Source organism: Phaenicophaeus curvirostris, chromosome 8 (genome assembly GCF_032191515.1).
Source record: "Phaenicophaeus curvirostris isolate KB17595 chromosome 8, BPBGC_Pcur_1.0, whole genome shotgun sequence".
NCBI lineage: Eukaryota > Metazoa > Chordata > Aves > Cuculiformes > Cuculidae > Phaenicophaeus > Phaenicophaeus curvirostris.
This window is the reverse complement of record NC_091399.1, coordinates 18,970,058-18,995,130: the sequence shown is the minus strand read 5'-3', so window position 1 is coordinate 18,995,130 and position 25,073 is coordinate 18,970,058. Positions and strand designations below refer to the sequence as shown.

The 25,073-nt window shown below is 43.9% G+C and overlaps 1 protein-coding gene across 2 annotated transcripts; it reads right to left on the bottom strand.

The window, feature by feature from the left end:
* On the bottom strand, nt 1–24,799 carry SOAT1 (sterol O-acyltransferase 1). Of its 2 annotated transcripts, none has more exons than XM_069862653.1 (16): nt 24,685–24,799; nt 21,152–21,285; nt 15,410–15,468; nt 12,534–12,679; nt 12,383–12,442; nt 11,851–11,958; nt 9,796–10,078; nt 8,643–8,721; nt 7,896–7,977; nt 7,163–7,208; nt 5,919–6,048; nt 5,428–5,525; nt 4,845–4,943; nt 4,200–4,335; nt 3,089–3,234; nt 1–2,216 (listed from the first exon to the last, which is right to left on the bottom strand). In XM_069862653.1, the coding sequence occupies exons 2-16, from the start codon at nt 21,273–21,275 to the stop codon at nt 2,160–2,162; spliced, it is 1,653 nt and encodes a 550-aa protein (XP_069718754.1). In that variant the 5' UTR covers nt 21,276–21,285; nt 24,685–24,799; the 3' UTR covers nt 1–2,159. The 2 variants fall into 2 exon arrangements, with proteins under 2 accessions (XP_069718754.1, XP_069718753.1); XM_069862652.1 differs by lacking the exon at nt 24,685–24,799 and adding an exon at nt 22,927–22,946.
* Nucleotides 24,800–25,073: the final 274 nt, after the last annotated feature.

Here is a 25,073-nt window from a genome sequence, read left to right as displayed (position 1 = left end):
TGGTTGCCAGATGCTCAAGCTCTCAGGCTTCAAACACCCAGGATGCTGACACAGTAAATGCTGGTATTTGAGGAATATGACAGTGCCAGCTGTGAGTGAAACACCAAAGCCTGGCGTAAAGTGCCATGATTTGATCTCCTCTTGAGAACACTGAGACAGCAGCAAGACTTGACACAGGCATCAAGTAGACAAATCAAGTCCCTAACCCTTCACACCCTCTTTGAGTGCAATTACAGCCGCACACGAGTTTTGAGCACCACAGGCAGGAAGTACTGGACTGACTTTCACCCTCTACTAATAAAGTGACAAAACTGTTTGGCCAAAGGATGGGTGCTTTTATTAGTTTTTTTAGACAAGGAAGCTTAGTTGCTCCAGCACTTCTACCCCTTCCTCCCACAAAAGGTACGGTGAAAGATTTAGATTAATTCAAACCGAACGAGGAGAACATAATCCATTTCCTCAGGTTTTTATGCACTAATACTGCCAAGTTTCAGTATATACAGGAACTCCTCTGAAAGAGAAAGCCAACTGTTTCCACAAACAAGTTCCAGTAGGAAATATTTCACAGGAGAGCCATGTATGCAAACGCTGTATTTGGCAAATTTGACCTGACACAACGTCCTTTCTGAAGAGCAAGATTCCTTCTTACAGGAAATTGAAAACCTGGAAGAGTTCAAGTATCTCCTAGCTTTCAGGAAATCACTTTTGACTCAAAGAAACCCAAAAGACAGTCTTAACTGGATTGGGTGACAATTCCATCAACAGGCCTGATACTGCTGGTAGCAATTACCTCCTTCAGGTTACTCTCCCCCTCCAATAACGGCAGCTGCAGTTCAAGTTAAACTGGACATACACGTACCCAGACAATGCACAGTCATTTTTGTGCTCAGCATCAGACAGAACATCTGATTAATAGATACTGAAACACCAAATTCACATAACGCTTACTCTCTTCAACAGTGTGTACAGGAGGATGTCCTGCCTTTTCAGAAAGAGGGCAATACCTAGGAATCTGGTCTTCACCTGAAGTGCCCACTGTCTTAAGAGCAGGCACAGGCAGATGAAAAAGCAGCTGACTCCAGCCGCTGGGTCCACCCTCATTTCCCACCCACAATCTCAGAAGCTGCTGCAATACAGGCTGGCGAGAGGCACCAAGACGTGTGGCATATTGAACTGGATGGAGCCGTTTCAGATAAGAATGCACCCTGTACCTGTAAAATTGATTGCATTTTCTTACAGTTAGGTCATAGTATTTCAAGTCTTGTGCGCTAAAGAAAGCTTTAACAGCTTGTATACCTTAAAGCACCTGCCAAATGAAAGCAAAAGCTCTTTTACAAGTTAATTGTGTTAAAAGAATTGATTACCTGGAGCAAGAGAAAGGAAGAGCTAGAAGAAAACCTATTCCTCAAGTCACAAAGGCCTTCAGAGAACAAAAATGCTATATGTCAGCTTGGAACTTAAGGAATATGGAGAAAACAAATTTTCAGTGTAAAAAGTTACATGAAGACTGCACGCACTGTACCCTGCTTCTGAACCTGAATCTCCAATGCAGCCACAAATAAACTGGAAATCCCCTCTTTCTCAGTAAATCCATGGGCAGTCAACATATAGAACACAGTTCAAAGCCATCCAGGAATGCTTTGGCTATTTTAAGAGCAAAAAGGAAAATATCCTGTTGCTCTGCCACTTGATTGTGTTGTAGCAGCAGACAGGATCACAAAGAACCAAAGTTTTGCAGACATCCCATTACCAAAAAAGAGAGAAAAACAAATTGCCAAGGGCTGGCTAAGGAAGATGGACGGATGCCAAAAATGAGCTACGAGCAAATCTGATCAGATTATCTACTGTCCAGAAGAGCAGCAACTCGGGGAGACCCCCGGATGAGAAGGATTCCATAGAGTCCACCTTCAGCTCAACGTTTTACTGGCATGGAAATGGCTCAAAGTGGGACAGCACGTTGCAGGTGCTGCCTATGAAGCCTGCTGCAATCCAGGTCAACTGGTTTGCCTCAGTAATGTTTAAAAAAATTAAAGTTTCTCCCCAATAATCAGGAGGCACAATTTCCCTTAGAAAAAGTACAGAGTGAGTTAGGTCATTGGTCCAAGTACTCTGAGGACAACTCTGAATTTCTGTGATGATGCAGCCAGGGCATTGCATCTTTACATCTTCACGTGACATGACCATGAGCGTGGTTTTAAGTAGTCCAGGAACGGGGGCTGCAAAACATGGAGAGGTAGCATGTTAGTCACAGGCAAACATCACCAGCTGTGGTGAAGTCAGCTTAGAGTCAAACTTCCTTAAATGGAAAGATCAAACCGCATTTTCACATCTTGCAACCCTACTCTTACCCTCACTAAATAGCGTGTGGCAGTGCAGCTACAGCCAGAAGCAGTTTGCCTGCCACCTGTCTTATCCCCAGTTCTGACACGTCAGGCAAATGATGTGTCTAGAAGCATATTGTATTAAGTAGTCGGTCATTTACAATGGCAAACTTTTAATTGAGGAGAATCAAACCTAAAATAGAGCTTGCCTGAGGGCACCTTTGGTTAAAATCAAAACCAGCTAGGACAGCAAGAAGCTTTATTTAGGACAGGACCTGGTACCAAGAAAATAAGTTATAAGTCAGAGAAAGTAACGCCAAAAAACTATGAACTGACCATTTCTAGGCAGACACTTATCAGCGCCACCCACTCCAGCCTGGGAGAGGCACAACAGGCTCAGTTTTTGTGGGCCTCCTAGCAAAGTTCCTCCAGGCCCCATGGGCCAAGTGTTGCAGTTCCATTCACCCACCCTGATCGGCCTAGCATACTCTCAGGTAGTGGCTCATACCCCCAAAAATGTGGGAAAAACCCCTTTGATTTCAAGTAGTGAAATACTATCAGTGTAGAACGAGCATTAATGAAAGCGCTTTTATTAGAAAAAGCTTTCCTAGACTCCCTACAGTTTCTAGTCTAAATAACTCCTGATGAACTGATGCAGCACACTGCCAGAAAGGCTTGTGCCACTTAACTTCTTCCCTGTCCCCACAGCAAGAAAGGACGAGTCACTCGCATGGTCACTTATACCGAAGGAAAGGGCAGCCACTCACATTTTCCGCAGGGCAGGACTGGCGCGCATACCACTCCTGGCTATAGAGACAGATGATGACTCCTTGGCCCAGGAAGAGGGATGTCCACATGATCACATTCCAGATGGGCCCTTTCCGTCGGTCATTAAGGATGAAGTTGAAGACCACTAGAAAGAGGTGAAATGAGAAACATCATTCAGAAACAAACTCAAGATTAAAGAATTAAAGACCAACAGAGTTCACTGTATTGTTCCGCCCCTTCACCTCACACCTCTGGAGCAACAAGGCTGCTCATGAGGTCAATATGGTGCAAGAAAATTTGATTATGCTTGGCAGTAAAGCAAATACCAGGAGTTGATTCTGACATTTGCTTCCAATAAGCTTGCCAGCCAGCTGGCCCAGATGTATGCCTCTGGGGATCAATATTGTTTGTGTTACACTTCTGATCAACACATGCTGGCAGAGGTGTCCTCGAGTTTTTATTAGAGCCCCCTAACTTCTCGTAGCAAAACAACACGAAATGAAATGCAAGAGCTCTGACTCCTGAATGGTCTCTCTCCTTTGCTGCAGAAGCAAAGCCTTTATCTTACACATCACTGGCCCAGGTTGCCCAGAGAAGTGGTGGCTGCCTAATCCCTGGAGGTGTTCAAGGCCAGGCTGGATGGGGCTTGGAGCAGCCTGGTCCAGTCGAGGGTGTCTCTGCCCATGGCAAGGAGGGGTTGCAACCAGATAGGCTTTGAGGTCCCTTCCAACCCAAAAAATTCTACGATTCTATGGCTTCAAAGAGGAAGACCTTCAGCCTGCTAACATGCAGCAATTCAGCCAAGGCTAGGCAAAGAGGAAGCAGTGCTATTAAAATATGTAGTATCACATGAGCAGCAGACTATCCCTCTCTTCCTCCCCACCCAGACCTTGCTCATCCAAGTCCCAAGCTCGCAAACCCACTGTGTGTGAACATATATTTATTGAGCTACTTGGCTGTAAAAGTCTCATGGTTGCAACTCTTGGACAAGAAACAGCTCTGTGTGTTGGTGCCTAACGGATAACTGGCATCAGAAGAGCAAAGCATGCTTGCTTTAAAAGGGAGCCACAAACCCCACAACCCACTCCCATAGTCTCCCTGGGAACTTACTTCCAAAGCACATAAAAAGGCAAAAGAGAACTGGATAGAAGAAGCCGAAGCAGATGCTCAGAACATACTCGTGCACAGCAGCTGATATTGTGAAGACAGACAGCATAGCTGCTGCTTTGGACTTCTTACCAAAAAACTGCAAGAGAAGAACACCAAGCATTATAAGCTGGTCTGCTATGGGTTTAGTTTGGTTGGTTTAATGTTCCTTTTTGTTTTGTTTTTTTCCCCCGAGTTAAAAAGGTGCCTGCTCCAGGCAAGAGGTACGCATGAAATGCTACATACTTTACAGAATAACCTTGGAATTTAGACGTTTTTCTTCAGGCACATTTCTGCTCTCCTGCACAAGAACTCAGGTTGAGCCCATTTGCGGAAGATCTGCCATAGCTCATCAAAACAGTGCCACGTAAGTTAGGGCTGTTGAGTCAACCCTTACACTCCTATGTCTCAGACCAACATTTTGTGCACAGTAAGGACCTGGAAACGAGCAACGGATCTCTCAAATGCACAGCAGCCACCCACAACAGCTGAGGCAAGACATTTGTGTGCTTCTCAATGGACAGTGATGCTGCATCTTGACAAACGTACCACCTTGCTTGGTGATTAAATGTTTAATTAACAAAAAGAATGCATCTGCTTGTTACTCACCCAGAGGAAGTCCCTGTAGGCGTAGTAATAGAGCCAGTCATGTACCACCACGTTCCAGGTTCGGTAGTAGTTTGCATAGGAAGTGGAGTTCCACCAGTCCTGAAAGCATGGTTGAAAGAGTATAAATATAACCAAGCATAAAACATTCTACAAGGTCTTTTCTGGAATATCAAGTTGAAAAATAAAATCAGAATATTATCAAGCCAATATAAGTTATGCTGTATTGCATTTTCAACATTCTACTCTATACATCCAGGTTTGGTTTTATCCCCAACTGCAGTGACAGAGATGATAAAAGGATAAAAAGTGTGCTAGCAGAGCTACTGAGTAGATCTGGTGGCTAGTTCTGTTTGTGCACAGGGTATATTACCTTAGAAGTAATTCAGGCTATCAAGTAGGAATCAGATCTTTTCTACAGCACAGCAACAAACTTAAGCCCTAACAGCATAAACGAAGCAAAACCCTGTGGATGCCTTATTTGGCAAAACAATTTTCAGTTTCCTCCTCTTTACTTTTCATTAGGAAAATAAATTTTTGAGATTAAATAAAGGTTGCTTTATCAACTCTAACTCCCGCTTCTTACCTTGTAGAACATCCTATCTGCAAAGCGCAGCATCTCGGCAAATGCATTGAGCCAACAATGAAGGAATGCAAAGAACACCAGGAAGAAAATCAGTACACCTAGAAACAAGGCAGACTCAGATTGGTTTTGTAGTGTTTTCACTCAGATACAAGCAAGACTATGTAACAAAGTCAAGACTGTACTTATGGGCACTGACACAGATGGGCTTTGCATTATCTATAAAAAAGGCACAATTGTTTTGTTTTTCTCGCCACAGTGAAACAGAGGGCAATATCAAGGCTGCAGAGACAAGAACTTGACTTCCAAGACAGTTAAGTTCAAACCCAAGCCTTAATTTTGTGCTGCTGACTCAAGTTTAGTGCCATAATGCTGAAGTCTGCCCACAAGATCTCCTTTGCCAATCTCCGACTGTCACAAATGCATCTCACACAAAGCACATCTCCCCCCTTCTACATCTTCCATTGAAAGTCACTCATGAATCTGGGTCTTACCTGGCAGAATAGAATTGAAGATGCAGAGGACCAGCCCTCGAAGATTGAAGGCTTCTTGACTACTGTTGGGAAACTGAGGAATGCAGAGTCTCACAAAGATATAGTAAGCATAGAAAAGTGAACCAAGCACCTGGAACAAAATCAAAAGTCAGATTCCATAAGAGAAGTGCACAATTAATATATCATGATTTGACAGCTCTAGGAGAGGAACAAAAGCTGTCAACACGAGTAAAAATAATTTATTTTACATTTCTGCTAATAAAGTTCCCTAAGGGCCCAGGCAGAAAGGAAGCCACAGCCACCTCTGTAGCACATCGATAGCAAGGAGCAAAAGTCAACTGATCTTTTCTGCTACAGCAGCTGTAAGTTTCTCCTAGTCCCATCAACTCAGAAGTTGTGACAGAAAAGATTTATGACAATGCCAAAGTAAGTGGCATTGTGGTCTAGGTCCAAGACAATGGCAGAAATAAGGGAAAAATACTCACTGTAGTTAAATCTAATATAAAAGCTCACCTCTTGTTTATCCCAAAGGAGATGTCTACAGGCCAAACCAACTCAGCCCTTCTCTGGCTCATCAATTCACGTTCTGGATGTTGAGGTCAAAATGCAAGCCACTGCTCTAAATACTCTGACTGCCATAAGCCAAGTGAGTGCTTTGTCACCTTTTTTTTGTAAAAAAGAGCAAGCAGCCAAAGGCCTTTTCAGACTTTTTGTTTCCTTTTTACAAATGGCTTTGTTTTTTAAAACATGAATGCATTCTGTGACAGTAAACTGTTTCGATCAAATAAAACCATTACTTGGAAACACATCTGCAAGGAGCCAGAATGTGAAGATCGGGTCAACCTTAAGCTCAAATAAGCACTGAAGATTTGTACTCCAGGCCTTGTTATTTCACAGTTGGTCTGAACATCTGCAGACAGGCAGGTGTGCCAGTGCGCTACAATACAACGTCTGTGTGAAGAGAGAGAGCCAGAGTATGGGTACTGCTACATACACACACAAACACAAATTCTGTTTGTATGGAATAGAGTCCAAAGGCTTGTTTAAGCAAGGATTTAGTATTATTTTTTTTTTTCCCCTTCAGACACAATCATTAGTGCAGCAAGATTCCCATTTCTGTTTTCAGACACTAGAAAGTATTCTTTTTGGTAAGCTCATGCCAAGTAAACACTGATTTAATGCCAAATAGGGAATGGTTTAGTAACACAGTTTAGATAACCTCTGAAAGTGCATTCTTCACTCACCTGTGCAAACTTGGTAGCCACATAGCCCCACCTTATCGTGGGATTTCTAGGAAAAAGAACACATGATATTGTACCTAGTTAAGACCTCAAAGAAGCAAAACCCTCCCTTCAACTACTAACTTTACTGACTTATACTCTGAAAAAACCTGGTTTTTGAATTCTGGAGTTTTTAATCTCCTGACATACGAAAAATACGTGCCTGAATTGCTGGCTGAACTACAGCAGGACAACTGTGGCAATTCCATAAATGGAAAAGTATCTGGAGGGCAGCATTTTGCAATCACGCAGGAGGTGGTGATCTGCCTGATAGTTACGTAAAGGATTGCTGACTTGACACTGTCAAAGTGCAGCCCAGCAAAGCGTAGAAAAGTTTTGGAGTTCTCAGTTTTAAAGGCTTCAGCCTTCCTCCTTACACTCAGGAGACAGGGCTGCTTATCAGCACCACATAACACACTAGCCTACTGCAGAAACCGCGTATCACCAGATGTTCAGTAGCAAGTTCTTAATCTGTTTCACTTCAGGTGCACTTCCCAAAGAAATAAAACCAGAACTGTGAAGTCAAAATAGCATCAGCATTAGAGTGAGTTCTCATGACTGCAACCTGCTCTCGCTAGGTTACTGGCTTAACCACATCTTTATGAAAGCTCCAACTCAAACTGAATAGATTATGTTCAGGGATGTTAGCTTCAGTTTTCACACCACTTTACTGTTCTGTTGGTGTTGCTCACATTACCTGGGATAGCTGTCTCTGTAGATGAGAGTGGGAGCGAAGAGGAAGTACAGGTATTGAGAAATTCTGGGAATAGGTACGGTGCCTGGAAGAGGGGGAGGTAAAAAAAGACGACTCTGCAATTTTTCTGCTTACTGAAGGTTTGGTTTCCCCAGCATCCTTTCACAACATACAACCCTTAGCACTTCTGGAACTAAAGGTACGGGATTTGCAGCAAATAAAACAAAGCAGACTGCTCAGATAGGATCACCCCCCGTGAAGCACAGTTAACAAGTGAGGATGCCTAACAGATAGTGCAGTGCTATCACTTTGATATCACATTTCCTTTCCTCCTAGGGAATACAAAGCTGTAGGTTTTGTGTAAACATGTGGGTTCATGTTCAGCTCTGGCAGGCCTTGCTGAAACAGCTTCTGTGCTTCCACAGCTGCTGTCATTTCAACTAGAGCACTGGACTGGGGGTGTACAGGCAGCCTCTACACACCTTGTCTCCTAAAAGCAGAAATAAGGAGTCCCATTGAAGTAATACTTAAGACAGAGATAACTTTGACCTGAACAACAGTCTATCTCACTGCCTATTAATCAATGGAAAGGTTCAGGCTGCCCATCCAAAGTCACCTACTCAAACTCTACCTCTCCAATGAATGAGGGAGGGCAACTGAAAGCCATGGAGGGAAAACAGGAGCTGGCTATGCGCATCGCTGTCATCAAAAAAAAAAAAAAAAAGAAAAAAAGTAAAGCAAGTTACTTACTAGACTTGTCCTTTACAGAAGACAGGACTCTGGGCACATTCTCCCGGACAAATGAATGAGCCTTCATAACAAGACGAACCTGTAAAACCGAGAACACGTCAGTTTAATACTCTCACTTTCCCAACTTCCCCACGAAGACTGGATCAAGCATTTTAAGGCAACACCTTCAACATCTTGGTTCGTCTCCAATTTGCCCTTTTTACACGGGAAGGACTACTTTCCCTACCTACACGCTGGTTCAACTGACATGAATTTAAAACACTGCAAGGTGAAACACACAGTAACGACCGTGACTCAGGAGAGTCAAGACACATCTCATTTACATTCATAGAACCACGGCATCCACAAGGACTCAATCACACCAGTAAGTCACTAACCAATTAACTTAAAATATAAGTAAAATATAAAATTATATCCTTTTCAATAGGCCAGTATACTTCCAAGTCTTGGAACTGACTCCAAGTCAGATGTGTTCTACAGCAACTACTACTACTCTGGAAGAAGGTAGTTCCACACAAGTAGTTCCTGCAGTACAAAAAGGAAGGCTAATCCAAAGTTAATTCTTCAAGCCTACAATCTTATCTCAGACCATCCCCGTTTTAACCTGATGGTCTTACCAGTCCTCCACACTCCTGAAATTCTTCCCCTCCTTCCCCCCAAAAAAGGAAATTCCACTTTCAATAAAGTTCTGACTACAGGACAAAGAGCTGCTTCTTGGGAACAGAAAGGGAAACAGGAACCATTTGTTGACTATGTACGTACTTGCCTTTTTTTTTTTTTTTTGTTACAGCTTCCTTGTGAACTATGGCACATGTTCCTGAAATTGGTTTTAAGTGTTTAGCAGTGACAAAACAAATAGAAATAAATGGAATTTCAGCCTTGAAGTGTGTTCAGAAAAACAAACACAGTAAAATCTTAAATACAGGGCAAGAAGAACAAGTGGTTTCCAGCTCTAAATGAAGTTTTCCCTCCATTTTTTTCTCACTAGACTTGCTGCATGTAAGTCTGACTTCAAGTCAAACACAAACTCCATCCACAGCCCTGCCTTATTTTAATGAATACAGCGAACACTTGACACCTTAGAAGAAAAGGACCTTTTCCCCATTTTGAAAACAAGATTCAATATATCCAAAGACAACGGGCAGGAACCTACCTGTTCCAGTATTACAATAAAACGGGAAGCTGGCGGCAGGGCATATGATATAGCAATATAGGTTGGTCCAAATCCAAGCCCAGCAGTCTGGAAGAGCGTGAATAACATCCCATAGAAGAATGAGTGGATTGTGCGATGGGCGGAACTGCTGTAGCCTTGGGCCCACCAGACAAAAAGGTTGTATGGAATGATAACCGTGGCACTGAACATGCACAGCCAAGTACAGAAAACTATTGGGAACTTTCCAAAAACAAAGACCAGGAGATCAAATCCTAGGACCAGCCTAGAAGGCACAAGGAGAGAGACAATACTCAGTGTCCACTGTTTCATTAGGAATACCTCCAACTCCACTAAGTGACTATAAAATGCATAGTTAAGTTCTAAGATCATTACTGACAGTCTAGATAAAAGTGACTGCGACAATTTTCAGCTCAGAAACAGAGGGCTACCTTAGGCAGATTAAAGTGACCACCCATAAGCACATCAGAAAATAAGAGATAAAGGACTTATGCCATTGATGGTGCCAGGCACAGCTTACCTTCAAATCCCACAGGGCTTAAGCACATCTTTAAGATCAGCATGTGCTTTAAGAGTATGCTCAGGCTCATGCCCAATAAGAACAAGCACGTGACTAAACGATCCACTCCTGAACCAGGGTCCAAAACCTCTCCTGGGTAACACTCCCGAAATACCATCACTATTACATTAAGAATCAGTTCTTCCCAGGAGTTTAACACCTAGGGAGGCTTTTACCCCACCTCTATTGGCATTAAGTATTTTAACATCTAGCTCTCACATGTAACTTAATTCTGCTTTGTGAAACCTGGAGGCATTCCACATGGATTCAGCTTAGAAGTCACCCAAAAGGCTTAGGGTCATTAGATAGTCAGTCCAAATATGTCCACATGGTGTGCGCCAGGTACTTTATTTCATTAATCAAGCTTAAAACATAAGGACATAAACGAAAGGATGTTCAACCCCACTGGCTATCAAAGTCACCAGAGCTTACTCCTACACGTAAGCAGCCCTTCTAAGCCAAGGTCAGTGCAGGGGTAGTCCAGAGTACACCAACACAATTTATTTGTTCTCATGTGGAGGCTCAATTGCAAACTGGATCTGAATTATCAGATCTGGCTGAGAACATGACAATGATTGGTTTGGTTGTTTGGGTTCTTTAGGTAATCAGAGAATCCACACCTACTAGTTGATTCTAGAGGTAAACACCTGTTCTCCCCCAATGTCCCTACACTATTAAGTTAGGATCAGCTTAACTATATTCAATAGTGTATGAGCCTATTGTTCTACTTGGACAAGAGGGATAATGATTATAATCAAGACAGAGCTCTAGTTTTATGCACTGAAGATCAGATAGTCAGCATGGCAGCCTTGAAATCCTGCTTGTGTATGTGGGATACAGCTTGCCAAAAGATACTGTGTAAGCAACAAGCAAGCCTGAGGAAGGCAGTCTTTCACAATCTTGTTCAGAATTGGCTACCCACAAAGCACAACCTTAACAGAGGCTGTGCCAATATCCTTGAGATTTCTTCCCTAGGAAGAACAAGAAGTTCTATTTTTATTTAAGCACAAGTACAGTGTTCCAGAACTGTCATTTTTCAGAGGAAGGACTGCTTAAGTGTTTATAAAGTTTTTCTAAACACAGCCCTCCTTCAAGCAACACAAGTAGCCGAAAGCTACTGTTTAATTAAATATATTCCTCTAGAGCAGTCCACATTCAATGAAGACCCCTCCCTTTCGCCAGCCTTGTCACAAACTAAGCGTGTCACACCGAACTGTGCTGGTCATAATGCTCATGGAATACACCAACCTGTAGGGTTTTTCTAACATCTAGCTACCTGATTCAAAAGGACCATAACCCCTCTATAGAAATTCCAGCATATATTTTAAGCATGGCAAGTTAAAAACCCACTTCCAACATCACCCCAAGGAAGGATTCCCCCCCTTTCTTCTGCACCATTTTGCAGTTTCGTGCACCTTTGGTGCTTTGGAAGCGAGCATTTCCCAGCCCTGGTCCCCATCTGTCCAAAGCATTCTTACCTTCCTTCATCAATGAAGTCTACTAAAAGTGTGCTGAGGATGAAGACAATGAGAAGAGCGATGAACATGTGGTAGATCGTCCTGATGTGACTCACTTCGAACAGCTCACTAAGGGAGAGAGTCAAAAGCTATCGGGCCATTGGCATAACACATCACACCTCCAGCATGTCAGCTTTCAGTGCTTCACAGTAAAGCGAGATGACATCCCTGCCATCCCAATTCAAAAGACTGAAGTCAACACAGAATTTGGGTGCCAGTCTACACAGACACTTCCTCTGCTTATCCTCAAAGGATAATTAGCCATTACCTTAGTGGTAATGAGAGGTTCATAATTAAAGTTTACACTGAGAAAGCCTCCAAACTGTAGCAGAGACGTTTCAGAAAGAACAGAGAAGCTTAAACAGATTAGTCCACAGAAGTTTAGACATAAGACCATGAGTGGTGATGTGGAAAAGACCTCAAAGCTAAGGCTAGCTAGTTTGCCATCAAGGGTATTTTCAGACAATTTAATGGCAAACGTCAAGTTACTCACTCCAAGAGCGACCTTCTGGCAGTAAAGATCTTTCCATGTTCTGGAGGGGCCCTCAAGGTCCTGCAAACAAAGAGAACATTTGAGACCAGAAAGGAAACAAGGTTTCCAGGAAACAAAACCTTGTTACAAGGACAGCATAAGACTGACTTACTTGGCTTTGTGCAATTCCTTCTCTGAGCAGGAAGCTGGGAAGGAAGAGGAAGACGAGGAGTCCAGGAGCGCTGATTTTGCTACCAGACTGTTCACAAACTCTGTGAAGTGACTGTCCACTTCCTTCATGAAAGCTGGCTTCAGTTGCTGGTAAGAGTGAAAACAGAGCAGAAAATTGTTTAACACTCTAGATAAATTTTCATAAAATATTTATATTCCTTTTTACCCTGAAGCACAGAGCAAGGTACGAAGAAAACATTCCTGTACCACCTGCCAACAGCTGGAGCCAACTTGGACAAGATCAGGGGTTTATCCCAGCTTGTTTATACACCTCAGGCCAGAGGACTTTGAATTATGTTTATCTTCTCTATTAGATGCAACACAAAGGAACAAAGTAAACTTACTGATCTTCATATATGTTTGACAGGTATTTCACACATTTTATGGTGCCAACAAGGCTGAGTTAAACTTAAAACATGAGCCCCAGAACACATTTCTCAGTTTTCACCAGAGTCACGTCCTTAGCTTACACAAGATTTATTTTTTAGTCCATTTAGTGTCATTGAGGGGAAAATGGACCTTTTCATGCTTCTGGCTAAGCTATCACCATTGATGCTCTCATGCACTGTTGCAGAACAATGTTAGTACAGGAAGGAGGACCGAACTTATCATTCCACTGCCACCACTGTTTGAACAAAAGCTTTTCCGTACCGCTGAAACTGCAGACTGCACCGATGTTTTTCACTACTGCAAGAGAACAGGATAACATTGCTAAGCATTAAGACTGAGCAGTGAGAGAGACAAAACAGGAGGGCAACAAGACTGAAGTTCCAAAAAGGAAGGGCAACAAATATTCCAGCTGAATCTTTTATGCTCCCTTTTCTACAACAGACAGTTTGCTTCAAGTCTCAGACAAAGAACTGGGCAGATCCACACGCTGTTACCATTAAGTTTCAAAAAAAAGAATCAGATCATAAAAAAATCAAGAGAGAGAGATTCTTTTTCTTATGAAAAGAATGCTATGCCATAAGAAGCAGAAGCTGGCCAATAACTGGTAAGAAATTGGAGAAAGCTGAGATGAGCAACCCTGTAGCTTAAATAGAAAGTTGTAAATGTTCCCAGCATTTTACTCACTCCAACAGATTTAGTAATTTCAGTCACTGAAACATGACCACATCCAGCTGTGGCCAAAGAACAGAACACACTATTCTAAACTCAGTTTAGGATGAACAAAAGACTGGATTTTCAGACTGTACTGCAAATGGATGAAGGCATCCTATGCATGAAAACACTTAGCACCTACAAATCAGTGGGAGTTGACAAAGCAACCAGCACTTTTCTGAAGTCAAGCACATGTCTAGGCCTCAGATACTTATCACCTAAAAGGTAAACTGCAATCTAAGCCTTTATTCAGTGGCTTATACCACAAGAGGGCCTGGCACTCCAGTTCTCAGGAACTTTGCAGTAGATGGAGGTTTTTTGTTGGCCTGATAGCTATTCCTTACTATAGGAATAGTTAGGCAGTTACGCAAGCTGCTTAACTCAGGGTTCAGTCTGCAACTCACTGTGTTTGGGGAGAAGCTCCAGTAATTAAAGCACCTCTACCTACATTCTTCAATTCTCTTTGCAGATAAAAAAAATCACCTTGCCTGCGAATTATCATGCCTCAAAGCTGCTGGCCAGAAAAAGCACTTAGAAACAAGAGATATTCCTGAAGAAAGAAATCCAAGTTCAGGTTGTCTCCCTGCAACCAGCTAGTGCTCCCTGGAACCTAGAACTCAAAGCTACATGTGTTTAACAGTCAAAACTTTCTCGTGCAAGCCTCTGTTGCTAACAGTGATTTGCAGTGGCTGTTTTGATTGCATAGAAAAGATATAAGGCTAGCACTATCAGGTCCTCAGTAAAAAACATTCAGAGAAGACAATGTATGAAATAAAACTCAGAGCTGACTGTCCCTCTAATGCGAGGAATTTCAGGAGTTGCAACACAAAAAGCAGCACACCCTTTGCAGAAGACATTTAAATACACTTTAAGTTGTGCGTATTTTAAATAGATATAACTAAGTAATTATTATAAATAACACCAGCCATAGAGGTGAAAACAAAGACTTTAAACACAAAAGCTTCTCAAAGGTGCAAGATATTTGTCTCTGCCCTTTAAGGGAAGCATAATTAGATTACTTCACCCTTACCACGGGATGATTTGCAATAAAATGAAGCAAGAGTGCAGGGCGATTTGCCCTGAAGAACATACCTGCTACATAACAATGGTAACAATGGTTAACAAGGAGGGTGCAGTTCACTGTTAGCCAACTTTATTTAATGTGGGCGTAAATCACCTTAACATAAGCTAAGACTATAGCAGCTCACACAAATGCAGATGATGTTAGAAATTCCAGTGCTACTTTATTTGAGGATATTTCTCACTGACAAAAAGAGTAGGACCAAGGCTCAGGAAGGTCATCTCCACCGCCAGAGCAACAGAAGCTGTGGGATACAGGCTACGCGCTACCCTTTATTCAATGGGTAGCAGAACACAGAGCATTTTAAAACCTAAATATGCAAGCAGGCCAGGTGATAATCACACTACCAAAAGTTAGTGGTGAGGGAAGTTCCATTTTATTTACAGGCCTCAAAGTTCATTCTTATCTTTGGACTTCAGCCTACTGGGGTCAATTAAGATAGAGCTGCATTTGATAACACTACCACTCTCCTGCAAAGTCAGGAGAGAGGAGGAGAGAAAGAAGGCTGTATAAAGCCACTGCACCCAAGTGATGACTGGAGGGGTATTTATGTTTCAGGACTAGTGACTCTCAAAAAGACATCCAGGGTCAATCATCCCTCTCCTCCACACAAGCAAGCATTACAATGCACTCACCTCAGCTTCTGCTATTAGCTGCATTTTCCTTGTTATCACATGGTCGACATCAACCCGGCCTGAGGAAGGAAAGAAAGCAAACATTTAACAGTAGCATTGTCAGTGAAGCAATTTGCATGCCTGAAAACACAGAAAACCTAACATACAGTAAGTAGCTCAGTCATCAATCTGTGATTAGCACTTCTAATTTCTAATAGGGTACCAATAAATTCAAACCTAAGCCGTAGGAAATTCATAAGCTATGACACAGTATTTTTAACAGCCATTTAGGACAACAGCATTATAAGGCAGTCAACAGCTGACAACGGGCTGGATTTTTTAAAGCTTTATTTTCAATCGGCAACTCTGCAAGTCTTCCCAAGGTCCCTAAACATACTCAGCCTTGAAGCAGCAATTAGAACTACCCTTAGAAGGTCATATTCAAGCACGATTATCTTTTATCAGAGCTTTATCTTGCACAGAGTGAACTAGACATAAGATTAGGTTGTCTGGAGGTCTCTATGTTGTCAACAGACAAGGCAATCAAGTCACAACTATCTGTAAAATAAAGGAACCAGCCTGAAAATAGACTAAATGACAAGTTGGAAGGTTATTCTCTGCTCAAACCTGGCTACTCTTACTCCTTTCCTCCCCCAGGATGTTCCATCCTGTAAGCAAACAGTCAGGTCTAACGACGCCATGAACATTGTCTGACTTTAGCTATTACTAATGCTATTGGCTCATTTGTAAAGCCACAGATAGCTCCTTTCTTTTGCATGAAGAACTATACAGATCCGAGATGCCCCTATTACATACACAAATCAGACATTTCAGACTACCTGAGGTTTAAGACAAGGTTTGTTCGCAATGGTTGCATTGTGCTGGCAAGCCAGCTGGTGTTTCACTTCTGCAATAATAACAACAATGCAGAAGTTACTTAAAACAGAGCATCTTGCACGTGACAGGAAAGCAAGATTAAAGCAGCGGTATCCACCCCACCCCCCCTACTCCCCAAACACTAGTCGGGGGAATCGACAGCATCAAACTGATGTTGTCTTGCCTTATGCGTGTCCTCTGGTGGTTATAGCTACAACAGTGCCTTGCACAGTAACACATGCCTAGCATTACAACCTTCACATTCAGTTTCTAAGACAACAGTACTGCTTTTAGAAAAGAGGGTCCTGAACTGATTCTTTAGTAACATTTCCAGCAAAGCACGAGCTAACAGATTTGCAGTAGGGGTGTCAATGTTGTGCTGCTGCATGATGAGAAGATAGATTCATAGCAATATCACAGTTCATAATGCAGCATCCCTGTCCTGTCCTCCTTGTGTGTGCACAGCCAGTGCACACAAAATGCAGTGTGCTGTTTTAACAGAAGCAAGCGCTTCTGCAATGCACGCTACTCTGAGGATGCTCTTACATGCAACCAGTACGAAGCTTAGGTAGACTTGCTTCAGAGATGACTCCGATTCCAATATTGGAGAAGAGTTAAATGAAAAAAAAAGGCTTTATCTTCAATGAAGCTGTGCTCAATTGTTAAATTCTCCCTTCTCCCTCAATCAAGCAAGAAGATCCCTTTTTGTCTGCAAAAAGTCTATGGTTTGTGCATCAGTTAAGAAAAGACCAGCAACAACAGCCTATTACTTAGCAGCCTTGTAATGTGACAGCAAGCAAAGAAACTGCTTAACACCACGAATTTTTGGCTGCACGCAAAGATCCATTTTTACAAAACCAGAATTCCTGGTTGCTATGCATCTCATCTCCAAAACAAAAAAAATTACCTCAGCATTTAAGCTCATCGTGCTGTTACACTTGCCTAAAAGCAGCAGTTTGGAAAACAATTTGAGAGGAGAGCGTAAAATACCACTAGGAAGTTGCTTGTCCCACTCAGCTTGTGCACTTTTTTCTGGTCTCAAATGGATTTCTGCCCCCTCCAATAAATTAAAAAAACCCCATCAAGTTGTTCCACAAGCAGCAGAACTGTATTCCCTTCATATTGGCTCTATTCCCCAGTTGCATCTATAGCCCCCTTCTCCATCACTACTACACTAGGAACCACCTTGTGCTTACGGGCTAAAAGGCAGACCAGAGCTCGAATTACAACTAACCTCTTCCTGCAAAAAAAGCAAGAATTTGTGTCTCTTACCCAGATGCCTTTCCCCAAGGCTCTATGTAAAGTTTGCTCAAAGCCATCCAACAAGACCAAAGAGGACAGGACACATGAGACTTAAGTGACTGCATTATTTCCTTTGTAAGCCAAGCTAAAAATAAAGAACCGCTATTTCGACCACGTATTTCCTGTCAGATCTCACATTCAAAGCCTCAGCTATTATAACTACTCAGGAGTGGCTCACTTTGTAACTAAAACACTCTTCTTGACTCACACTGGAAATAAAACACCCTTTTTGACTTAGAAGGCCTTCAAGATGGGTACAGTTTTATTGATACCTAATGTACAGCTTTCCTGGTTGTACAGGGAATGAGGCCAGTCTCTGACCCGCTGACGCTGTAACTGCTAAATTCTACGCGGTGTCCCTCCTATCACTCCATTCACCCTCACACACAATGCATATGCACAGACTAGACTAGAAACACAGCATCCTTTAGAAGTCTTCACGATCGAGATCTTCAGTGTCTTTGTTATATGAGATGCGTACCTACACTAAAGTCAAACCACCTGTAAGCTCGTGTTGCTTCTCATCCAGAATGAAGTGTCTCCTGTAGAAAAAAACACATCCCAAACCAGCAAATTCTACTGTGCTGCATCACACCACATACTAAAGTTGTGTAACAAGGCTGACACCAGATAACGCATAAACTCATCATTTTCTTGAATCACTCATCTTCTATTGTGCAAACAGTCTCTTTACCAGCAGGAAGAAACATCAGCATTCTCTACATCATGCCAGCACATCCAGAAGAAGCTACTTAGCCTTCACCAAACCCATGAGTCGCAAAGCATGAGCGCCTAGAATTACCAGAATCCATCTAGTCTCAGACAAGACAGCTCTGTTTGGTCCACCTCCCTGAATCACATCCAAGAAACTCTATTCAGGCACCTTAATCCCAAATTCATTAATGTGTAAAAAAAAGCCTATTGATAAAACGATACTGCTGTGAGTCAGACAGCAAATCCTAAAGCTTCCCAAATTGCTCCCCACTTTAGAGCTCCTTCTTCCTACATCTATCAGTAGCCACACAATTCACATAGCTTCATGAACTTTTGCACTGAGAATGATCAATAGTAACCTCTTCACTGGAGAGAACAACCCCTGCCCAAGACCAACATTGCACAACAACAGGCTTACTCACACCAAACAAAGATGTCACAGAGCTTGTTTGCAGATCAGTCTCCTCAGACACTTTAGAAGTGTCAGAATTCTTTTCTGATTTCTGAGGGAACAAGGACAGACTCTGCAACCATTGGTTTACTGTTTTGAGTGGTCTAATCTTCGCATTTTAGAGGCATTCAGATACATGCTTCAGTGTCATATCCTCTCTAACCTATCAAGATCTGCCCAGCCAGTTTGTATTGCGCTCATTCCAGCTAAGTTTTCTTGTAATTGGTACTGCCTGATATCAATATCCCACTGAGCAGGAGTTTTATACTTGCGTATCTCCAGCTGAAAACATATAAGACCAATTTTATTAAGGAAGCCCAGCTTCTGACAGGGAATTACTGCTTCCTGGATCACTTGTGGACTCTTGTCTAAACAACACAACACCCCGTGTTATGCTATTAAAGTAGAAAGAGGATGTTGCCAGACACAGCAGCCGCAGGCTGCCTTTGCATACAGCAGGGCCAAGGCCTTAGAAACAGCTATTCAGAAGTGAATGGCTAGGACTGAAAAAGCGAGAAAAGAAGTGTAAGGCCACTTCTTTTGAGAAATTCTTCTACCTCAGCTTGCTTTCGCAGAAAGCCCCTACCTATTTACACAAGCTTACAGGACTGTACGAAGAGGCCACTACCCAGAACGCGTACACACTTCAGCTTTGTAAAGCTTCAGCCTCTGGGCCACAGAGATACTGATCTGACCCCACCGTACAGAGGAATTCCTGATCAGACAGATGCACCTTCTTCCCAGGCCTGTAATGCGGTCAGGCCTCAGAGAGTGATTCATGTCTCCTACTTCCCTGTGGTGTTCCAGTTGTCTCCATCAGCATGCTGAGGGTCTGCAGGAACTGGTAACCAGGAAGCATTTTTGTGACAACTCTGCTGAATTGCAGCAACCCTGGAAGGCAGGAGGCACCTACTCTGAACAAATTGGGATTCCTCCAAGCTGTCCTCCACTGCAGTTTGTGCTGTATTGAAACCTATTGCATTGTTCTAAGCTGGTCCACCAGGCACGCACACACGCATGAAAGCTCACTACACTTTCAACACATCTGCCCCAGAAGGTTTACTTGCTACACACACAGTACCTCACCTGTAGTGACACTGTGCCACATCTCAGAGGTAGTAAAATGGAAGACTTTTAAAGACAGGCACACCCATCTATTCACACATAACAGTGAAGGTGTTTCTATAGATAAAAAGGTAGAAGTCTGCTTCTAAACCCACTGTAAGTGTTTTCCAGTAGCCATCAACTCCTTGCAATTTTCCAAAACTAGCATTAATGGAACTGTCACATGTGATTCAATTAAATGATGATAACACCAACAGCTTAAAATCCTAGGTCTCCTATTAGTCTGCGGGATAGGCTTTCTTTCCAACATATTTTTTGCAAGAAGAAATCTGACTTGTCCTAAACTTAAATTTACTCCAACTCCTGTTTCAGTTGAAAGAAGATCTGTGAAATAGTGACATTATACAAAAGCACACGAGTAAGAATTATCTCCCTGAGTCACTGGCACCAGGGTTTTGGAATTTATATTCTTGTGGCACACTGTGATAAACTAGTTTACCTTTCGCTTATTCTGTCTCCCAAAGAGAAAGGAAACAACCTTCTTATCACTGGGCTGGAATGTGGTACAGCATAACGCAGGAATTGGAGGCAGTCACTGCGTCCACAGAGTCCACAAGCAAAACCACTCAAGCTGGCATGCAACTGTCCCTGCAACTCCAGGGACAGGACATCCACAGCAGCAACCCTTCCACAAAGCCAGCTATAAGCCATGTGACTTTTAAGGTGACCACAATATAAACGAATACAAACCCAACTGTTCACTGTTCTATTATACTTTTTATGGCAGCCAAGGTGGAAACTGGATAGAAGGAAGCTGTTTTGATGTTATCAGAGCCCTATAAGAGCACAGAATCATTCTTTGTGGCATCCTACCTCCATCTGTCTGTCAGGATGGACACACCAGCTTTGCCTGGTATGTTAAAGATCATTTTGTTCAATCTTGGCAAAGACGCATACTCGAAGCTTGTAAAGGAAGCAAGATGAAGTCCTACAAAAATCATTTAACAGGATTGCCCAGCATTGTTGTCAAGATGTATTTGCACCATTTGCAGTGCTAAAGCATCTCCTCTTCACACACATTTCCCCGGCGACAATTAATCACTCTTTACTCCTGATCCTGGTAAGCACCACAGTACACAGCCCCCAAGCGAAAGTTCTGTGGGACAGCACTCCAAACCACCCAAACCTGCTGAAGAAGTGCAGATGGTACTCAGGGAGCTCCATCTTGGAGCCTTCCTATGAGCAGGAAAACTGAAATAAAAGAGCAGAGAGGCAAGGACCATGAGGCAGAAAGGACTCCTTAGAGGAGATCACATGGCAGAGATTGCAACTAATCCCGAGTGAAAGAATCTCACCATTGCTTGAGTTTTGAAGCGGCCTCTCGCTCTCAGGTATCCTCTGGGTTTCTTCATTTTCAGGGGTCTTGCAGGTTGTAGTAGAGCCAGGCTGGCGTTTCCTTACACAGTCTTCACCTGCCATTATTGCCTAGCTAGACCAGAAAAAGGATAGCAGAAAATTAACGACAAAATAAACTCATCTACTCTTTACACAGTCCAAGAATAAATTTACATAGCCTCCTTTACGCTAAAGTTAGACTTTCTTCCTCCCATTATGGATTCAGAGCAAGGGCAGGAGAAATTAAGCACACATTTGTATTTGTCATTTATGGTGGATCACACTCCCTTACCACAGGCTATGTAACCAAGCAAGACCCACCACCACCACCAAAACACCTCCTCACAGCTCTCTTCTTTACCCTACAGACCTTCTAAGTATTTAAAATTACTTAAGCCTTTGTGAAATCTTCAGAAGTCCAAAAAGCCCTTGAAAAATGCTTTCCGATTGCCAGTCGGACAGCACAGTTTGTTTGCAGGTAGCTCTGGCAGGTTTGCTTTGCAGAATCACCTGCATTACTTCACCTGTGCCAATCCCCTCCCTGCCAAGTCACCAGCTCCCACGGAGAGAGTAGCTTCCTCAAAGGGTCCTCAGACTCTGCTTGGCCAGGCAACCCCGGCATTGCAAACCACGGGAACACAGGAAGAGAAGATCAGGTGTGAATTACACCAGATTCAGTGAGGAAGGTCACCACTGCTAGCAGGGAACACCTGAAACACCCCAGCCAGGATGAAAACACAAAGTCCTCAGTTACTGAAAACAGGAAAAGGGATTCTAATATGGTCACAAAGTGACATTCCAGCACATTCCCCACAAAATTCAGCTCAAGAACCTCGGAGATGTAGCTACAACCAGAGACAATTTTTAGAACTGGACTTCCAAAACCCCACACAGACAAGTACGCCACCACATTTTCAAACTAACGCTTCTCCTTTTTGATTTATTTTTTTCACCTTGGCACAAACTCTTAGATAGACACGTGTTTTGTTGCTAGTGAACGGAATACATGCACTAGCACAGATGAGCTGTTAGAGACAGACACGGAAAATCCATGTACTTGTGGGAAAAGCTACAGAACTTAATTACTCAAGGACAGATTTCCTGAGAATGCCGAGGCTGACACTTCTACAAAAGGGAAATATGACTTAGGATCAGACGCTAGTCATCAGGACTCGGTTTCCCGTGTTTGTTCCTGCAGAAGTGCCTCCCATTCTCCTTTCAGGCACCACAGCATATAGGAGAAAAAAACCTTTTGCAATACTAAACAACAGATCATTAACTCAAATCCAACACCATTTCCTGCAGCACTGCCTCTCCTCCTAGCTCTCACTGCCTCAGGAGATCACAGCCAGGTCTACAAGCTATAAACCAAAGACCATAAAAACGATAAACTTCCCAGCTGGCTTTCTGTAAGATCTGATAGCTTATACTATGACATTTACATAACGCAAAAAGCATTTACACAAAGGACGGGAAGACCCAGGCGATAACACAGTAAGTCTCTCTACAGTAACCACGCTGTAGCACAGAAAGGTGGCTGGCAGAACATACCCACCTCTACCAGCTCTGTACACAGCTAACTGCTGCAACCCTCCTGAACACCCCTCTTAAAACACAAATCAGTTACCACCATGAAGACATTGCTCTTTCCACCTCCCAGCTTTCCCACACAGTTTCCAGTACAGGTACAGGCACATGATGAGAGAGCATGAGAGCCAAGGATAATTTTGCCCACCTGGGGCTTATAATCAGGCAGAGATCGGAACAGCAAAGCACTTCAGTCTTTAAATCAAGTTGCCATTTGTGCTCACACACTAATAAGCTACTCCCTAGGCCACTGGTAAGCCCTCCACTGTCTTCTGATCCAGTTTAAGCTGTGCTTGTGAGCCAAATTTGTCCTTAAAGGTGCAGGTTTTCCAGATCTAACAGAAGGTCACGAGTTTCATCCTCTTCTCAGTACACTTTTCAATTCTTTCAAGAGGTGACAGCATCACTCCTTCCTCTCCGTTGCAGAGTGGTTAGAGTATCCGATTGAAGGGCTAACAGGAAGGAAATAAAGAGTCACAGGAAGGGGGTAAGAAAAATCATGCGTGGGAGAAAAAAAAAACACAACTGAAGCGCTTAAGAGTTATTAAATTCAGATAGGCCAAGGGATCATGAAAAAACTTTTTTTCACATGAAATAAGAACTGTTCTAGGGAGAATCTAAAGAACTAAACATTTCTCTGAGTTTAGTTTCCATAAGACAAGAGGTATGACATTACAACACCTAAGCAGCCGTCAGCGCCTAAAGAAGGCATCAGACCTTCTTCCCTCAAATCTCTGCTAGAACAACATCAATCACCACGCAGAGCCATACCATAACAGGTTCAAAATGCTCACCACTTAGAGGAAAAAACTTTTCACAACTAGTAGCACAATCGCTCCTTTCACCCCAGTGTGGGCACTTCTGCAGGGCGCCGAGCCACAAACACGTCCTGTGATCAGATCTCCCAGCAGAAACTCCCTGATTTTATAGGCGTGATTGCGTTACACACTCGTAAAAGATGTAAAGATACCTTGAGCTTCTCTTTCTCCATCTTCCCTTTCGAAACACCCGTAATTACAAGTCTGCCTTAGGAGAAAAACAACATCCTACGGGAAGCACATCTTTGCATTCCAAAAGGCTCGGGAGCCAGCGAGCCACCTCCTCCCTCCAACACCGCTTATGCTAAACAATAACCTTATCCCAACACCTTTCGGGTCTCCCAGCGTTTTCCTTCAGCCCCTGGGCATAGTGTTAACCCGGCGTGCTCCATCCCCGGCAGGGCAGCAATACGGAAAATCATAGAATCACCAGGTTGGAAGAGACCTCTTGGATCCATCGAGTCCAACCATTCCCATCAAACACTAAACCATGTCCCTCAGCACCTTGTTCACCCATCCCTTAAACCCCTCCAGGGAAGGTGACTCAACCCCCTCCCTGGGCAGCCTCTGCTAGGGACCAATGACCCTTTCTGTGAAGAATTCTTTCCTAATATCCAGCCTAAACCTCCCCTGGCGGAGCTTGAGGCCATTCCCTCTCGTCCTGTCCCCTGTCACTTGGGAGAAGAGCCCAGCTCCCTCCTCTCCACAACCTCCTTTCAGGTAGTTGCAGAGAGCAATGAGGTCTCCCCTCAGCCTCCCCTTCTCCAGGCTAAACACCCCCAGCTCTCTCAGCCGCTCCTCTTGTTCTCCAGCCCCCTCACCAGCTTCGTTGCTCTTCTCTGGACTCGCTCCAGAGCCTCAACATCCTTCTTGTGGTGAGGGGCCCAGAACTGACCCCAGGATTCGAGGAGCGGTCTCACCAGTGCCGAGTCCAGAGGGATCAGAACCTCCCGCCTAACTTCCGAAAAAATACAACCGCTTAGGCGAAAGGGAATTCCCCTCCAGGTTAAATCACCAATATTCCTCTTTCCTAACCGCAACCACCTCTCGCGCCGGCTCCGCGAAGCTACGGTCACCCCGGGGCTCACCTGCGGCGTCAGGACGGGAAAGGGACGCGGGGTACGGGAAGCCGCGGGCTCCAAGCTGCGGGAACCCCAACCCCTCCACCTCGAGACCCCCCGGGACCTTCCTCCCCGCGGGCCTCCGCTTCCCGCCGGGGCCTCTGCCCGGGGCGCGCGCGCGCGCGTCACCGCCGGGGGGTGGGGGGGTGGGAAGAGAGGGAGGAGGGGGGGGAGCAGCGGCGCCTCCCATTGGCCGCCAGGGCCCCGCGGGGGCGGGGCCGGGATGCGTCACGCGCACGTGGGGCGCGCGCCCTCCGCGGTTTCCCGCCCTCGCCCCCCGCCCCTTTATCCTCCCCGGGAACGCGAGGCGGGAGGGAGAACCCCCCCCCCCCCCCCCCCCCCCCCCCCTTACACCC

Excerpts from the sequence above, each read along its gene's own strand:
- SOAT1 (XM_069862653.1), bottom strand. The coding sequence starts at position 21,275 with ATGGCAGGTGAAGACTGTGTAAGGAAACGCCAGCCTGGCTCTACTACA. Across the intron at positions 12,443-12,533 it reads AAGGAATTGCACAAAGCCAA|GACCTTGAGGGCCCCTCCAG; the intron begins GTAAGTCAGTCT and ends CTTTGTTTGCAG. Across the intron at positions 4,944-5,427 it reads CAGATAGGATGTTCTACAAG|GACTGGTGGAACTCCACTTC; the intron begins GTAAGAAGCGGG and ends CCATGCTTTCAG.